This window comes from Palaemon carinicauda, chromosome 3 (assembly GCF_036898095.1).
Source record: "Palaemon carinicauda isolate YSFRI2023 chromosome 3, ASM3689809v2, whole genome shotgun sequence".
Lineage (NCBI taxonomy): Eukaryota > Metazoa > Arthropoda > Malacostraca > Decapoda > Palaemonidae > Palaemon > Palaemon carinicauda.
In genome coordinates, this window is record NC_090727.1 from 178,068,761 (window position 1) to 178,081,891 (window position 13,131).

The following is a 13,131-nucleotide window of genomic DNA, read 5'->3' on the forward strand; positions in this document are numbered from 1 at the left end:
CTTGACCTTTGTCCTAGGATTTTCAAAATTGAATCACTTCCACATCTCAACATAACACTTAATCCCTGAAAGTGTCTCCATGAGTAAAATTGTGACCAGGAAAAACAGACAAACATGGGCAAAAACATAACCTCCTGCCAACTTTGTTGCTGAGGTTATTAGCAAGTGCCCTATTGTCTATACACGAGCCTACCCCCAATCCCTGAAAGGGGGTTAGTACCAGAGGGGTTTAAACCCCCTAGTTCTGAACAACTCTTCTCTATGAGATTGCTAACGCTCATTCTATTCCCATAGTATATACCTAACAGATACATATTATACCACTTAGGTCAGCAGAGGGACAATTAATACTTTTACTTCGAAAACTGACACAAGCCGTAACAATTAGACCTTGGTTTCTCCACTCTTTTGATCTGTCGCTTGGGTTCTCTTTATGCTGTACGTAGAAAAATCATCCTCTTTTCTACCCTATGGTAATTATCCTTCCATGTTTTTCAGGTTTTTTTTTCAGTCTATGCTATGTAAAGGAGATTTTCCCCCTCCATAAAGTCTTGTCAAAAGTGGTTTTAATATTTACAGTTTAAACTGAAGCTGGAGAGTTCGCGATTGCTTTTGTCTACTCCAAAATTCGCGCTGTTCCTTAATCTGCGATGCCCTTTTAACGAAGATGTGCAATGGGGGTTCAACAGGTTCAGTGAATATAACAAAAGTTGAAGGGGATGGACGCTCGGTCGGGTTGAGGCCACTTTTGGTAAAAGCCTTGTGAAGTAATGTTCATTTATGAAGTTTTTTCTTTCTTTCATTGACGTGTGATTACTGCGTATATTATGTTGATCATGGTTTTGGTAGGTTATTGAAGCATGACATTACGAACATATAAAAGAATTTAGTCGTTAAAAGTTTATAAGGGGTTCCTTTACCTTTGTAAGATCAATATAGTGTAGGTACCGACATCGATGAATGTTATTTAGTACTTTGGGAGTGAATCATGAAATAAGTAGTTGTTATTATTTTCATCATTATTGTTATAATAATAATAATAATAATAATTATTATTATTATTATTATTATTATTATTATTATTATTATTATCATCATCATCTAAGCTACACCCCTAGATGGAAAAGCAATATGCTGTAAGCTCAAGGGCTTCAACTAAACTTTTAAGATGCTGATGTGTATTTTTTTGTAAGTCCTTGATTTCAATGTTATTTGATTGTCTGTCCCGTTGGTATTCATTAAAAAAAATGGTTAATGTAAACGTCAGATAATTCAGAAGGTAGAAGTTCTTATTAACAAAATTAGCCTTTCATATTACCATCTACACTTCTACAGCGTCTTTAGCCTTCAGTTAAACTGTATTAAGTAGCCAATCCCATGAAAATACCTGAACTCACTTGAATAACATTTACGAACCGAAGAAATTTCTTTTCGGAATTTGATACGAGTTATTCTCGAGGTGTGAAATGGCCAATGAATTATCAAAGGAGATGAAGCAGCAGCGTAGAAACATCAGCGGGTGTCCCAGACGAAATCGGCTGTTGCTTTTGCATAATGTCACAGATCTGCTTCGAGTCTTTGTCGAGAAAATGTCAAAGCACTCGCTACGTTTCTTCTGGGTTTGACTCGAGCTTTAAAACACATTTAGCTTAAGTTAAATAGATTCAAGTTTTAGTATTTTATCTTCGGTATATATATATATGTATATATATATATATATACGGTGTATATATATATATATATATATATATATATATATATATATATATATATACATATATACATATATATATATATATATATATATATATATATATATATTTTTATATATATATATATTTATATATACATATATATATATATATTTATTTATATATACATATATATATATATATATATATATATATATATATATGTATGTATATATGTATATATTTTTTTTGCTGCCCTCCCTTACGTATCGTGTTTTAACCTCTGCCAAGGTTATATTTGCCTTCTCCAGACTCGAAGATTTTGCGAAGGGTATATATTCACCCCATGTCTGTTTATTTATTTATTTGTTTGTTTGTGAGCAAATTATATATATATATAAAAAGTGTCGATTTTGACCAAACTTTTGTAGTCATGGTACGTATGACCCAAGGATGAATCTGTAACATTTTGGATCAAGTACATCAAAGTACAATTACGCAGCAGTACTTTCAAAATAGTCCCAATATTAAGTAAATTGCAAATATTTTGTTATTTTAGTTTTTGTTTGTGAACAACTTCAGGCAAAAACTAGTGATCCAATTTAACGAAACTTGGTGGACATGGGGAATATGACCCAAGGATAAATCCACTACATTTTGAAGGATATACATCGAAGTTAAAGTTAGTCCCCAGTGGAGTGCCTGGCGTGGCGAAGGCATGCTCTCTACTGAGTGCCCCTCTAGTTTTCACTTACTATTATATATCTGTTCGTTTGCCTGTGAACAGGATTACGTCAAAACTTCTTTAAAGTTTTAAAGGCCGCTCTTGAATGGCAAGGGGACAATGGCATTGACCTATCGAGACTGACCATATATACATATGACCAGTGTTCAAGCTCCCTCTCCACCCAAGCTAGGAACAAGGAGGGCCAGGCCATAGCTGTCGATTACTCAGCAGATAGACCTATAGGCTCCCCCAAAACCGCCATTCTTAGCTCACAAGGATGACCAAAGGAACGAACGAGTTTGAGCGGTGCTTGAACCCCAGTCTGGCATTCACTAGTCAGGAACGTTACCACATCGGCCACCACATTTTAACAATGTATAGGTATACTCCAGAAGAACCCATTAAATTTTGGAGGCGATCGGGATCAAGATTACGATTCTGGTTACCATTATTATTATTATTATTATTATTATTATTATTATTATTATTGTCGTTGTTATTATAACACACAGTAGATTCTTCACGGCCAATATATAAACAAGGAAAACTTGAGTAAAATGTTGATAATTCATTAGGTTTGAAATATCTGATTACTCTTGTTACATATGTGAATTGTTTTATTGTGTATTTTGCCGTGTTGTTTATTATTAAAATCCCACTGCCTTAGGCTATAGATAAGGCTAGGAGTTTCAGTTTACTCAGCAAACGATACATACCTATAGCTGTCATTTGAGCTAATTGGCAAACATACGCATGAAAGATTAAATTTATGTGAAATCGATTACATACAATATAATCTCCCCTATGCAATAAAGAGAAAGTATGTTCTATATATATATATATATATATATATATATATATATATATATATATATATATATATATTTCCAGTCACACTCCGCTCTCCCCGTTCCTAGGTAGGGAAAAGAGGGAGTAGTCATACGCTTATGATAGGGGGATACGTGCGTGTGCATTCTGTCTGAATATTTAGCAGGTTTTTGACGGGTCGCCTACACTAGTATAGAATATTTATCAAATTCTTATGAATGGATATATACAGTATATATATATATATATATATATATATATATATATATGTGTGTGTGTGTGTGTGTGTGTGTGTGTGTGTGTGTGTGTGTGCTTTTTAATGAGGATGTTTTTCATTCTTTTGTGTTAGTGAGACGAGGTAGGGCAAAATAGGCCCCAAGTTCAAAGGAAGAAAAGGAAATAAACTACGGATCTTTTTATCGTTAGAGGATGACACACTTATAATGTATTTAATGATAGAGGAATTGTTTGGAGACGGTTTTATCTATTATATAAATTCAGTTAACGCGTTTTGTTCTTTATGAATAAAGTGTGGTTTTTAACGCATTATTGAATGTTTATATTCTATTTACACATTTCTTTATTACCCTATGAGGCTGAAGATTACTGTGGCTTATTGGTAACGTCTCTACTGGGTGATCGCCAAACTGGTTTTCAATTCCCGCTCAAGCTCATTTGTTCCTTTAGTGTCTACAACTTCACCATCCTTGTCAGTTAAGAATGTTGAGGTTTGGGGAGCTTATAGGTCTACTAGCTGAGTCATCTGCAGCCATTGCCTGGCCCTCTCTGGTCCTAGCTTAGGTGGAGAGGAGTGAGGAAACTTAGGCGTTGATCATATGTATAAATGGTTAGTCTCTATGACATTGTCCTGCATGCCAGGGCAATGTCACTGTCCCTTGCCTCTGCCATTCATGAAAGGGTTTGTGTCAGAAGCTGTAGTTCCCTCTACGACTTCCATTATACCTGTGTGGCCGTATAAAGATTATTTGGCTTTTGACAATGAAACATCTGTTCCCAATTAATGTAAATGTGTTCACTCCTCTTGTTTTATGACTCGTGTGCTGTCGTAAGTTCGTAAATCGATGGTGAATTAATTGTCAGGGGGACTCGTCCTTTCGTACTGCATGAGTCACGTACTTTTAACCACTACATAGTTTGTTGTAGAAATCCCAATATCCTGTTTGTTTAAGGTCTTCAAATTGGGAGGTATCATGTCATGTGTAGGTTGGTTAAAACGGTTGGGGGGTCCTAATATCTTTTTCAAGGTCTTTCAGTATGTCTATGAGCTGTAAATTTGGAATAGTGTTATGTATCAAATCATTAGAATTAGCACTGCTGTCATGGCCATGGTCGTCGAAATTAGTATTATTTGTATTTCATGTTTTTTTTTTCTAAATTGGTAAGAAATGTGTCATGTATGTCTTAGTGCAATTGTAAGTTAGAACTTACTTTTTAATTTGGAGATGTATTTTGTTTGTGTACTTCACATTTAAGAATAGCCTTATTTAAATAGTCTTGAAAATTGGGGGACGTTTTTTGTTTATTGAATTTATATTCGAGAATGTTTTTCATTTGGTCAAATAATTGAGAGAAACTTCTCATGGGCCTCATAATTAGAAACCGAATTTAATAGCAGCTACGAATCGGCATCATTATCGATCGGCCTCATTGTACAGTTCTGAGATGCTTGCGTGCTTGTGCTTGGCATTTCAGCTCGCTTTATTGTCATGGTTTAGATGTTTAAAGGTGGCTCATGAATGGCAGAGGCAAGGGATAGTGACTAAGTGACATTTCCCTAGCAAGCAGGGCAATGGCCTCGAGACTGGCCAAATATACTGTACATATGATCAGGAGCCAAGCTCGGAGCTCCCCCCCCCCCTCTCCAACCAAGCTAGGGGCAGGCAGGGACAGTCAGTGGCTACTGATGACTCAGCAGGTAGACCTATAGGCTCCCTCAAATCCCCCATCCTTAGCTCATTAGGATTATGAGGTTGCAGAAACTAAAAAAAACTAATGAGTTTGATTGGGACTCGAACTCCAGTCCGATAATCGCCTAGCAGGGACGTTTCCAATAGACCATCACAACCCCAAAGGAGATGTATTTGTCTTCTTTTTTTATATGAATTGCATTGCTGAGGTGGAGTTGGGGCTATGTTCGATTGGTTTGTAGAAGGTTGAAGGGTATTATATGATTTTCGTTTCAAAGACCTCTGGGTATTTAGAAAAATTTGACTTTCGGAAACTATTTATTAGCGGGCTGGTGTTAGAGGGAAAGGTTTAGCGTCAGCGTAACCAGTAGTAGTTGGATATAAAGGCTAAGCTGAATTGTGATTGAGTGTTTGTGAGAATTTATGGAGTCGCTTGTCGTTGGCGGACTGATTGATTAATTGATTTAGTTGGCGTTACATTTTCAGAGGTCACATGAGCCATATTTTGTTGGTATAGAGGATAATACGTTGAAAATTATGCCCTTTCTTTTATGGAAAGTCGAATGTTGCAATGAGTAGGAAGTTTAAAGTGAGGGACATGGGATTTAGTTAAAACATTCGTGGTACCGAGTGAGCTTTGCTCTTGAGGAATAATGGAAATTATATATATTGATTTGTTTAGAAATAATAAGATGATTAGATATGTTGTACGGAGGGGTCATCATGAACAGAACAAGACTGTGATCGATTTATGAAAGCCCAACTGTAATGTCCCTTTGAAGTCCCTCCCGTCCTTATCGATCGTTTCAGACACATTCAAATGTCGCCAGGTGGATGATAAGAACCGCTCGAGTAGTAGCAGGAGTAACAGCGGCGGTATTAGTAGTAATAGCAGTCCAGGTAAATTCGTTATCGACTCTTCTAAATTTATTGATCGTCCGACGGAACCCATTCGATAAAGAGTTGTTTTAGAAGGGGCGTAGTAGGGTCTCCCGTCGGGTTGAAAAGGGAGGGGGGAGAGGTTTTGGAAGGGAGAGATGACTGGCAGGAAGAGTGAAGGGGGTTGGGATATGGGGTGGTGGCGAAGTTGGATTTCTGTTGGCTTCTATGAAAGGGGTTGCTGTGAGGTTGGTTGAGTTTTCAAGAAGAGGGGTAAAGAGGAGGGGCATTAATTTCCCAGAAAAAATGATTCGAACGGTTCTTTGTACGTTTTGCAAAGGGTTTGCAGTTGTAGAAAATGCATGTACACGGCTTTTTAATTTGGGTGTTGATAGCAATGGGGAAATTCATTGGTTCGTTTGTGTGTTATTAAATGGCCGTGGGTCCTCCGACTCCTGAAAGTACTTGGGCTTTAATGGTCGGTGTTTATCGATTTAATGGGCGCATGTTTTATCGATTTTGGGGATGACTTATGGCTCTATTGAACGGAAGAGTAATTAGAAATGTTACTTCTGCGTAGGGAGATTGAACAGCATTTTTTTTTGTTTTTTGTTAATTTCCATCTACTGTATGTATAGCACTATGAATTTTATGTTGCTTCAATGTGGGTCGATTTAGCAACATATTTGTTAATTTCTATCTACTGTATGTATGATGCTATGAATTTTATATAAGCTTCCTTATAAGTGTTGAGATAGGACTGCCTTATCGATTAATAATAAATTTATGGCGTTACAGCAATAATGGTCACATCGTTTGCGAAATGACTCTAGAAAATTGGATTTGATCAACGATTTTCTATAGCTTTTCATTATATCCTGTAGTTATGATTTATATTTTGATGAATAATTAACTCTCTCTCTCTCTCTCTCTCTCTTTCTCTCTCTCTCTCTCTCTCTCTCTCTCTCTCTCTCTCTCTCTCAATCACCAATTCTTCGTGCCATTTCCTCCCGGTCGTCACTTCAAAGAACGCAACCCTCAATTTCCATAACCCTGCAACCGCTCTTAAAATGCACTCCCCCTACTCTTCCCTTCCCCCTCCCCCTTCGCCATCTCTCTTGAATCACAAGATGGAAGAGTAGGGTAGGGGGAAGCATTTAAGGCTAAGTTAGGGTGGTCCTTTAAAAAAAAAAAAATCCCTACAGGATAGTTGAAAGGTTAAAAGGAGTCCAAAGACCTCCCATGACGCCCGCGAATAGATCATTGGAGCTATATCTATCCAGTCCTTTGAAGGTTGCTTATGGAGCTATCAATACCCTTGCTGCCCCCCCCCCCCCCACCCCCATCAATCTACTACCCTCCCCTCTCCCTCCTCCCTCCAAACGCAGTGTTTCCTTTGAGTCTATTCAACCATTATTACCTGGAACTATTCGTCGTTGCTCATTTTGCCTTTCTTTTAGTTCCAAAGATTTATATCATCAGAGAATTTGATGATTTTGGGGATCAAGGGAATTTGTTAAGTCTTTTATCATCGTGTATGATGTATTTTAGGTTTCTGGCTCTGAAGAATTTTAATTCAAGTATTTTATTTTTATATCAGGGAAATTCATCATATGTTTTTTTTTTACTTGTTTCTGTTAGATTTTGTTACACCCTATTTCATTTTGATAATTAATTGAGTTCAACGCATCGATTTCTTTTAAATTTTAATTTGATTTTAAAGGAATTTAATTAAAGTTTGATTACTCCAATATTAAGAAAATACATATAATTATTTGCTCTGTAAACTTCGTATTTTGAGTTCCAGAATTTTCAATATACTGTATGTGATTTTTACTTGTTTAAGAAATTTCTTTGATTAATCTCAAAGTTTATATGGTGATTAAACTTTATATAACTTTGGAATTTTCAAAGAGTACTTTATCAATGTATGATTTCCCTGTAAATTGGTGATTTAGTTTTATGGTTGTTACTGGAAAAGTTTGATAGTTAATTATCAATTTTTCTTTCAGTCGTTTCATATAACGAATTTATTTTGCATGTTTACTGACAAATAAGTGTATTTGAAATTTCTTTTTTCCGAGAGAAATTTGAATGAAATTTTTATTTCGTTTAAAAAAATCCACAGCATCCTTTTTCAGGATTTTTTCTTATTGATAAAGTTACCCGTTTTGTTTAGAAAAGAATTGTAGTATTCAAATAATATTTTCTATGTTCAAAATGGAAATAGGTTCTGAGTTTCAAAACCTAGGCTTTTCATTACACAGAAGAAAAATGTGCACACAGAATATATATATGTATGTATATATATATATATATATATATATATATATATATATATATATATATATATATATATATATATATATATATATATATACATTCATGTGTGTGTGTTTATATGGTAATTATAAATTACTCTCGGTACTATTTTTATATCATGATGGAATAAGTATATTAGAGATTTTTTTTCTAATTTGGTCTGGATTTGAAAAGCTCATATATCAACAGTTTGAACTTTATAACAACCAAATGCTCATAGGCAAATGGATGTTGATATATGATCAGCTTAATGTAAAGCAAGCATACACTCTTTCTTTCTCTTTTTATATGTTTTATATATTACGAAACGTTTGTCAATGACCTTGGGTGTCTTGACGCTAAATAACCTCATGCCAATCAGTCTATCGACCAATGAGTTGATTTTCATTCGCTTTTGACTTAAGAAAATGATAGAAGTCTTTGAAAAAATCCAAAAATTTCGTAGTAATTTAGCCTCAATATCATCGGCCTTTTTTGGGGGTTATTATAATTTAAACAAAAGCTGCGAGAATTTCTCTAACGTAATTTTCTTTCGCATTTTTAAATTTTGAAACTCATTTTATGGTCATCAACATATGGCTATTTTAAAGTTTAATACATCTTCGACCACAATGATTCTGGGTTAGCGTGTCTAACCAGCATTAGAATGCGTAAAGAGAATGTTAGTTCTCTTGCACACGGAAGAAAATATTCGTTCCTAATGTATGTTGAAAGCCCCGGACATACAGTACAGTATACTCTCCCGCTCGTAATTCTTAATGGAAATTGTATTTTTGAGTTATGTCAAGAGTGGGGTAAGTTATATTTATTCAATAGTCTCGGCTAGTTATGTAATTAGTAATCATGCAATTGACAAAAAAACATTATTTCATAGATATCTGTAGTATGTTGGTTTAGTAATGCACTTGTGAAGACTAAGCAAAACTTTGTTTTGTCCCCTGCATTTACCTGAACTATATTGTTCTTTGTTTACAAATAGTAATTATGATCATAATAATGAGCATCATTATAGGTATCATCATTATTATTGTTGTCTATAATATTACATAGATATAACAGTATCGCGTAATCTATTTCCATCCCTTTGATACTACAGTACTTTCATAATTCATGGAACCATCAGTACCGGCGCATTACTTTGGCTTAACTGCATGCAATCCCAACAGGACGATTATAATACTTTTGCACTCTGCTTTCGGGTGCTTTATGCAATGGGAAACATTCCCTCAACCCCAAATTGATACTGCGAAGTGGAGAATGGCCCAGGTCCTCATATAACTGAATATCATTGGATTTGGGCAGTAGGTCAATATTTGAGGTTCCGTGTTACTGAATATTTTAAATTTGAAGTGTTTGGACAAGTTTAGAGTAGCAGATATTCTATTTCCAGGTACATTTTAATTTCATGGTTTAGACTAGGTTAATATCCAAATATATTCTAGCTTTCAAGTGTTTGGACAAGGATAAAATACCAGATGTCTTATTGTATCGTTAGATATAAACGAACTTGAAATATTGCCTTTTATTACTGACTCTTTTAGATATTGATAGTTTTTGAAAACGGCCTTATGTTACCGTCTACCTAAAATGGCAATATTTCTTTTATAACGAGTTTGGAATATTACCTCGTGTTGCTAACTATTTTATTAGTAAATAATTTTGGGAGAAACAAGTTTGTAATATTGCCATATGTTATGGAATATTCTAAATTTCAATAGTTTTTGAAATTAGTTAGCAATATTGCCTTATGTTACTGACTAATCTAAATGTCAGTAGTTTTGGTAAACGAGTTTGTAATATTTCCATATGTTACTGACTATTCTAAATGTCAATAGTTTTCAAAAACTAGTTAGCAATATTGCCTTATATCACTGACTCTTCTAAACGTCATTAGTTTTGGAAACAAGTTAGCAATATTGTCATATGTTGCTATTTTAAATGTCAATAGTTTTGGAAGCAATATAGCAACATTTCCTTACGTTACTGACTATCGTAAATGTTAGTGTTTTCCTGACAAGAGTTCTTCCCCCTTTGCAACATATCACGAAGTCCCTGCAAGCGTCCGTCTGACTTCTGGATGGCTGCGTGGAATCAAACATATCGATTTTCCCTTTTCGCAAACGTTTTGGTTTCACTTTGTGCTATCCTGGTCCTTTCCCCTTTTCTTTTCTCCCCTTTCCCCATTTAAATCCCCCTTGTTTATTCTTCCCCAAAGTTAGAAAAAATCCCATTGGCCAACCCCATGTTGTATACGCTTGCCAAAATTCCTCCCCCGTCCACCTCCCTTTTTTTATGGCTAGTTTTAGATCGGCAGCGGACTTACTTTGAGCATTCGTACGACTCGGTCTGTTGCAAAGCTAGAGTTTCGTATTGATTGTTGCAAAGGACGAGGGTAGTTAGTGATGCACAACACGCCACTATTGCCCAGGGAGAGGTAGGGAGGGAGGGAGGGAGAGAGGGAATGGGGAAAGAGACAGAGGGAAAGGGTAGATAAGGGGAATGTTGTTAGAGTAGAATAAGGGGTTGGCGGTAGGTGGAACCCAAGTACTGTGGAGAGAGAGAGAGAGAGAGAGAGAGAGAGAGAGAGAGAGAGAGAGAGAGAGAGAGAGAGAGAGAGAATTGGGGACAAGGATAGAGATAGAATCTAGGGTAAAGGATTGGGGGGGGGAGAAGACGACTTCCGAGGATGTAGAAAAAGGGATAAAAAAATAAATAGGGGAGACTAGGGGGAAGAAACAATAGCTTCTGATGGAGTGGAAAATGAAAAAAATAATTAGTAGTTAATGCACGAATGTCAAGTGCTGAGAGGGAAGAGTCTTCATTTAAGGATATAAAAGGATAAAACAAAACATTGGAAGTCGATTATCTCTCTCTCTCTCTCTCAATTTATGTCATTCTGATGTTTATGGGTATTTTTTTATATAATTACTCATAGAAATGCCAATTATTGAATGCAACAACGACCGTTCTTATTTTTTCCTTGGGGGCCACCCATAATCTGTTATGGGAATTTGTATATATATATATATATAAACAATATGGTGTGATTGCTAGCCTCTCGCCCTTTTCTTATTAATTTCCAGTGGCCTGTGCTAAGAATAGTATTTCTTGGTGGTCATCCAAGAGAAATATATATATATATATATATATATATATATATATATATATATATATATATATATATATATATATTATATATATATATATATATATATATATATATAATATATATATACATATATATATGTGTGTGTGTGTGCGTGTGTGTGTGTGTGTATATACATACATACGTACATGCTCGTTTGCTTATTTTTTCCATACATATTATCATTACAATTTGATACTAATAATTATCGATAGCATGCAGAAAATGTTGAATGGTGAAACCGCTCCTAGCCACCAGCAACAATCCCATCTCTGAATAAATCATCAATACCATCGCCCGCCTCTCCACCAACACGGCTTACGGAAATAAATTCGTGGAGTTGTGGTGAAGTTGGGCATTGTGGTTAAGTGAGTGATTGTGGGGGGTCTTTGCCCCGGGGGAGGGGGGTGACGGGTCACATTTTTGTCAGGGGTAGAGACATTGGGTGGTCTTCGTTGTTGTGAGGAGAGAGAGAGAGAGAGAGAGAGAGAGAGAGAGAGAGAGAGAGAGAGAGAGAGAGAGAGAGAGCACTGTAGCATGCGATCACGACCTGTAGCATAGCGTCCAAGGTGACTTATTGAAATTCCCAGAGACCATCTTAAGAAGAGTAGACGATCATAGCAAAACCCTGAACGTGGAGTTGATCTAGGTGAATGGGCCATTCATTCATCTTACTAAGGAAAGTCTAATCAATTTCCTTATCTTTATCAAATTATTGGCGTCTATGATTATTTTTATGTGGGATGATATAAACTGGCCAGTCAATCCATTAAGCAGTGAGGTGGTCGTAATTCATATTTTAATAATGATGATAAATACGTGATTAAAATTAAGATATTTCATTTATCTATACTTTAACATCCGATAGTCATTACAATAATTATCTTTTACCACTAAGTGGTGATGTGTGTAAATGGAAAAGTCCCCATAGCCAATGGTAATGTATGAAAGGACAAATCTTAAGTACAAGATTGAAATGAGACATAAGTAAAAGTGTGGTTGTTTCCTCATGAAGAACTGACGTTTTGAAGGGTATTGTACTGCTCATGTTTTTGTTCAACCAAATGGTTTGCCACTAATTATTATTATTATTATTATTATTATTATTATTATTATTATTATTATTATTATTATTATTATTATTATTAACCAATAAGAATTAAATTCCTGCCATTTTCAATCAAATCTATTGACTATATAATAGTATTGAAGTTTTTATGTTTACCTAAGATGACCATAAACAAAGTGTTTTTAAACTATTCCATTAATGAACACATCAGTGAACATAAATAATTAATAAACGTTCCTTTTTTTTATTTTCAGCTTTCGTACCGGATCATTAGCGGCAACAAAGCCGGATTAGTGGAAGTAGATCCGGAAACGGGTGCCATCACCCTCTCGCCGTCTCTCAACACCAACGTGGCCCATTCACGCCACCATGGAGATCTCCGTAACAGGTAATGTGTCACTTATATTTCTTGTTTTATCGTATAGTTAAGGATCTGTACTCTTTTTCCAGTCACTTTTTTATTTTGTATAGTTACCGTATTATTTTAGGGTTACGGGTGTTTAATTTCTCATGATGCAGTTGTGGTATTGCATTTTTTAAGT

The 13,131-nt window shown here is 35.4% G+C and overlaps 1 protein-coding gene across 1 annotated transcript in view; it reads left to right on the forward strand.

The window, feature by feature from the left end:
• stan (Protocadherin-like wing polarity protein stan) overlaps nt 1-13,131 on the forward strand; it is a 334,705-nt gene that overhangs the window by 25,906 nt on the left and 295,668 nt on the right. Inside the window, 2 exon segments of the mRNA XM_068371172.1 lie at nt 12,844-12,942; nt 12,944-12,977. Coding sequence (XP_068227273.1) covers nt 12,844-12,942; nt 12,944-12,977 — 133 coding nt within the window.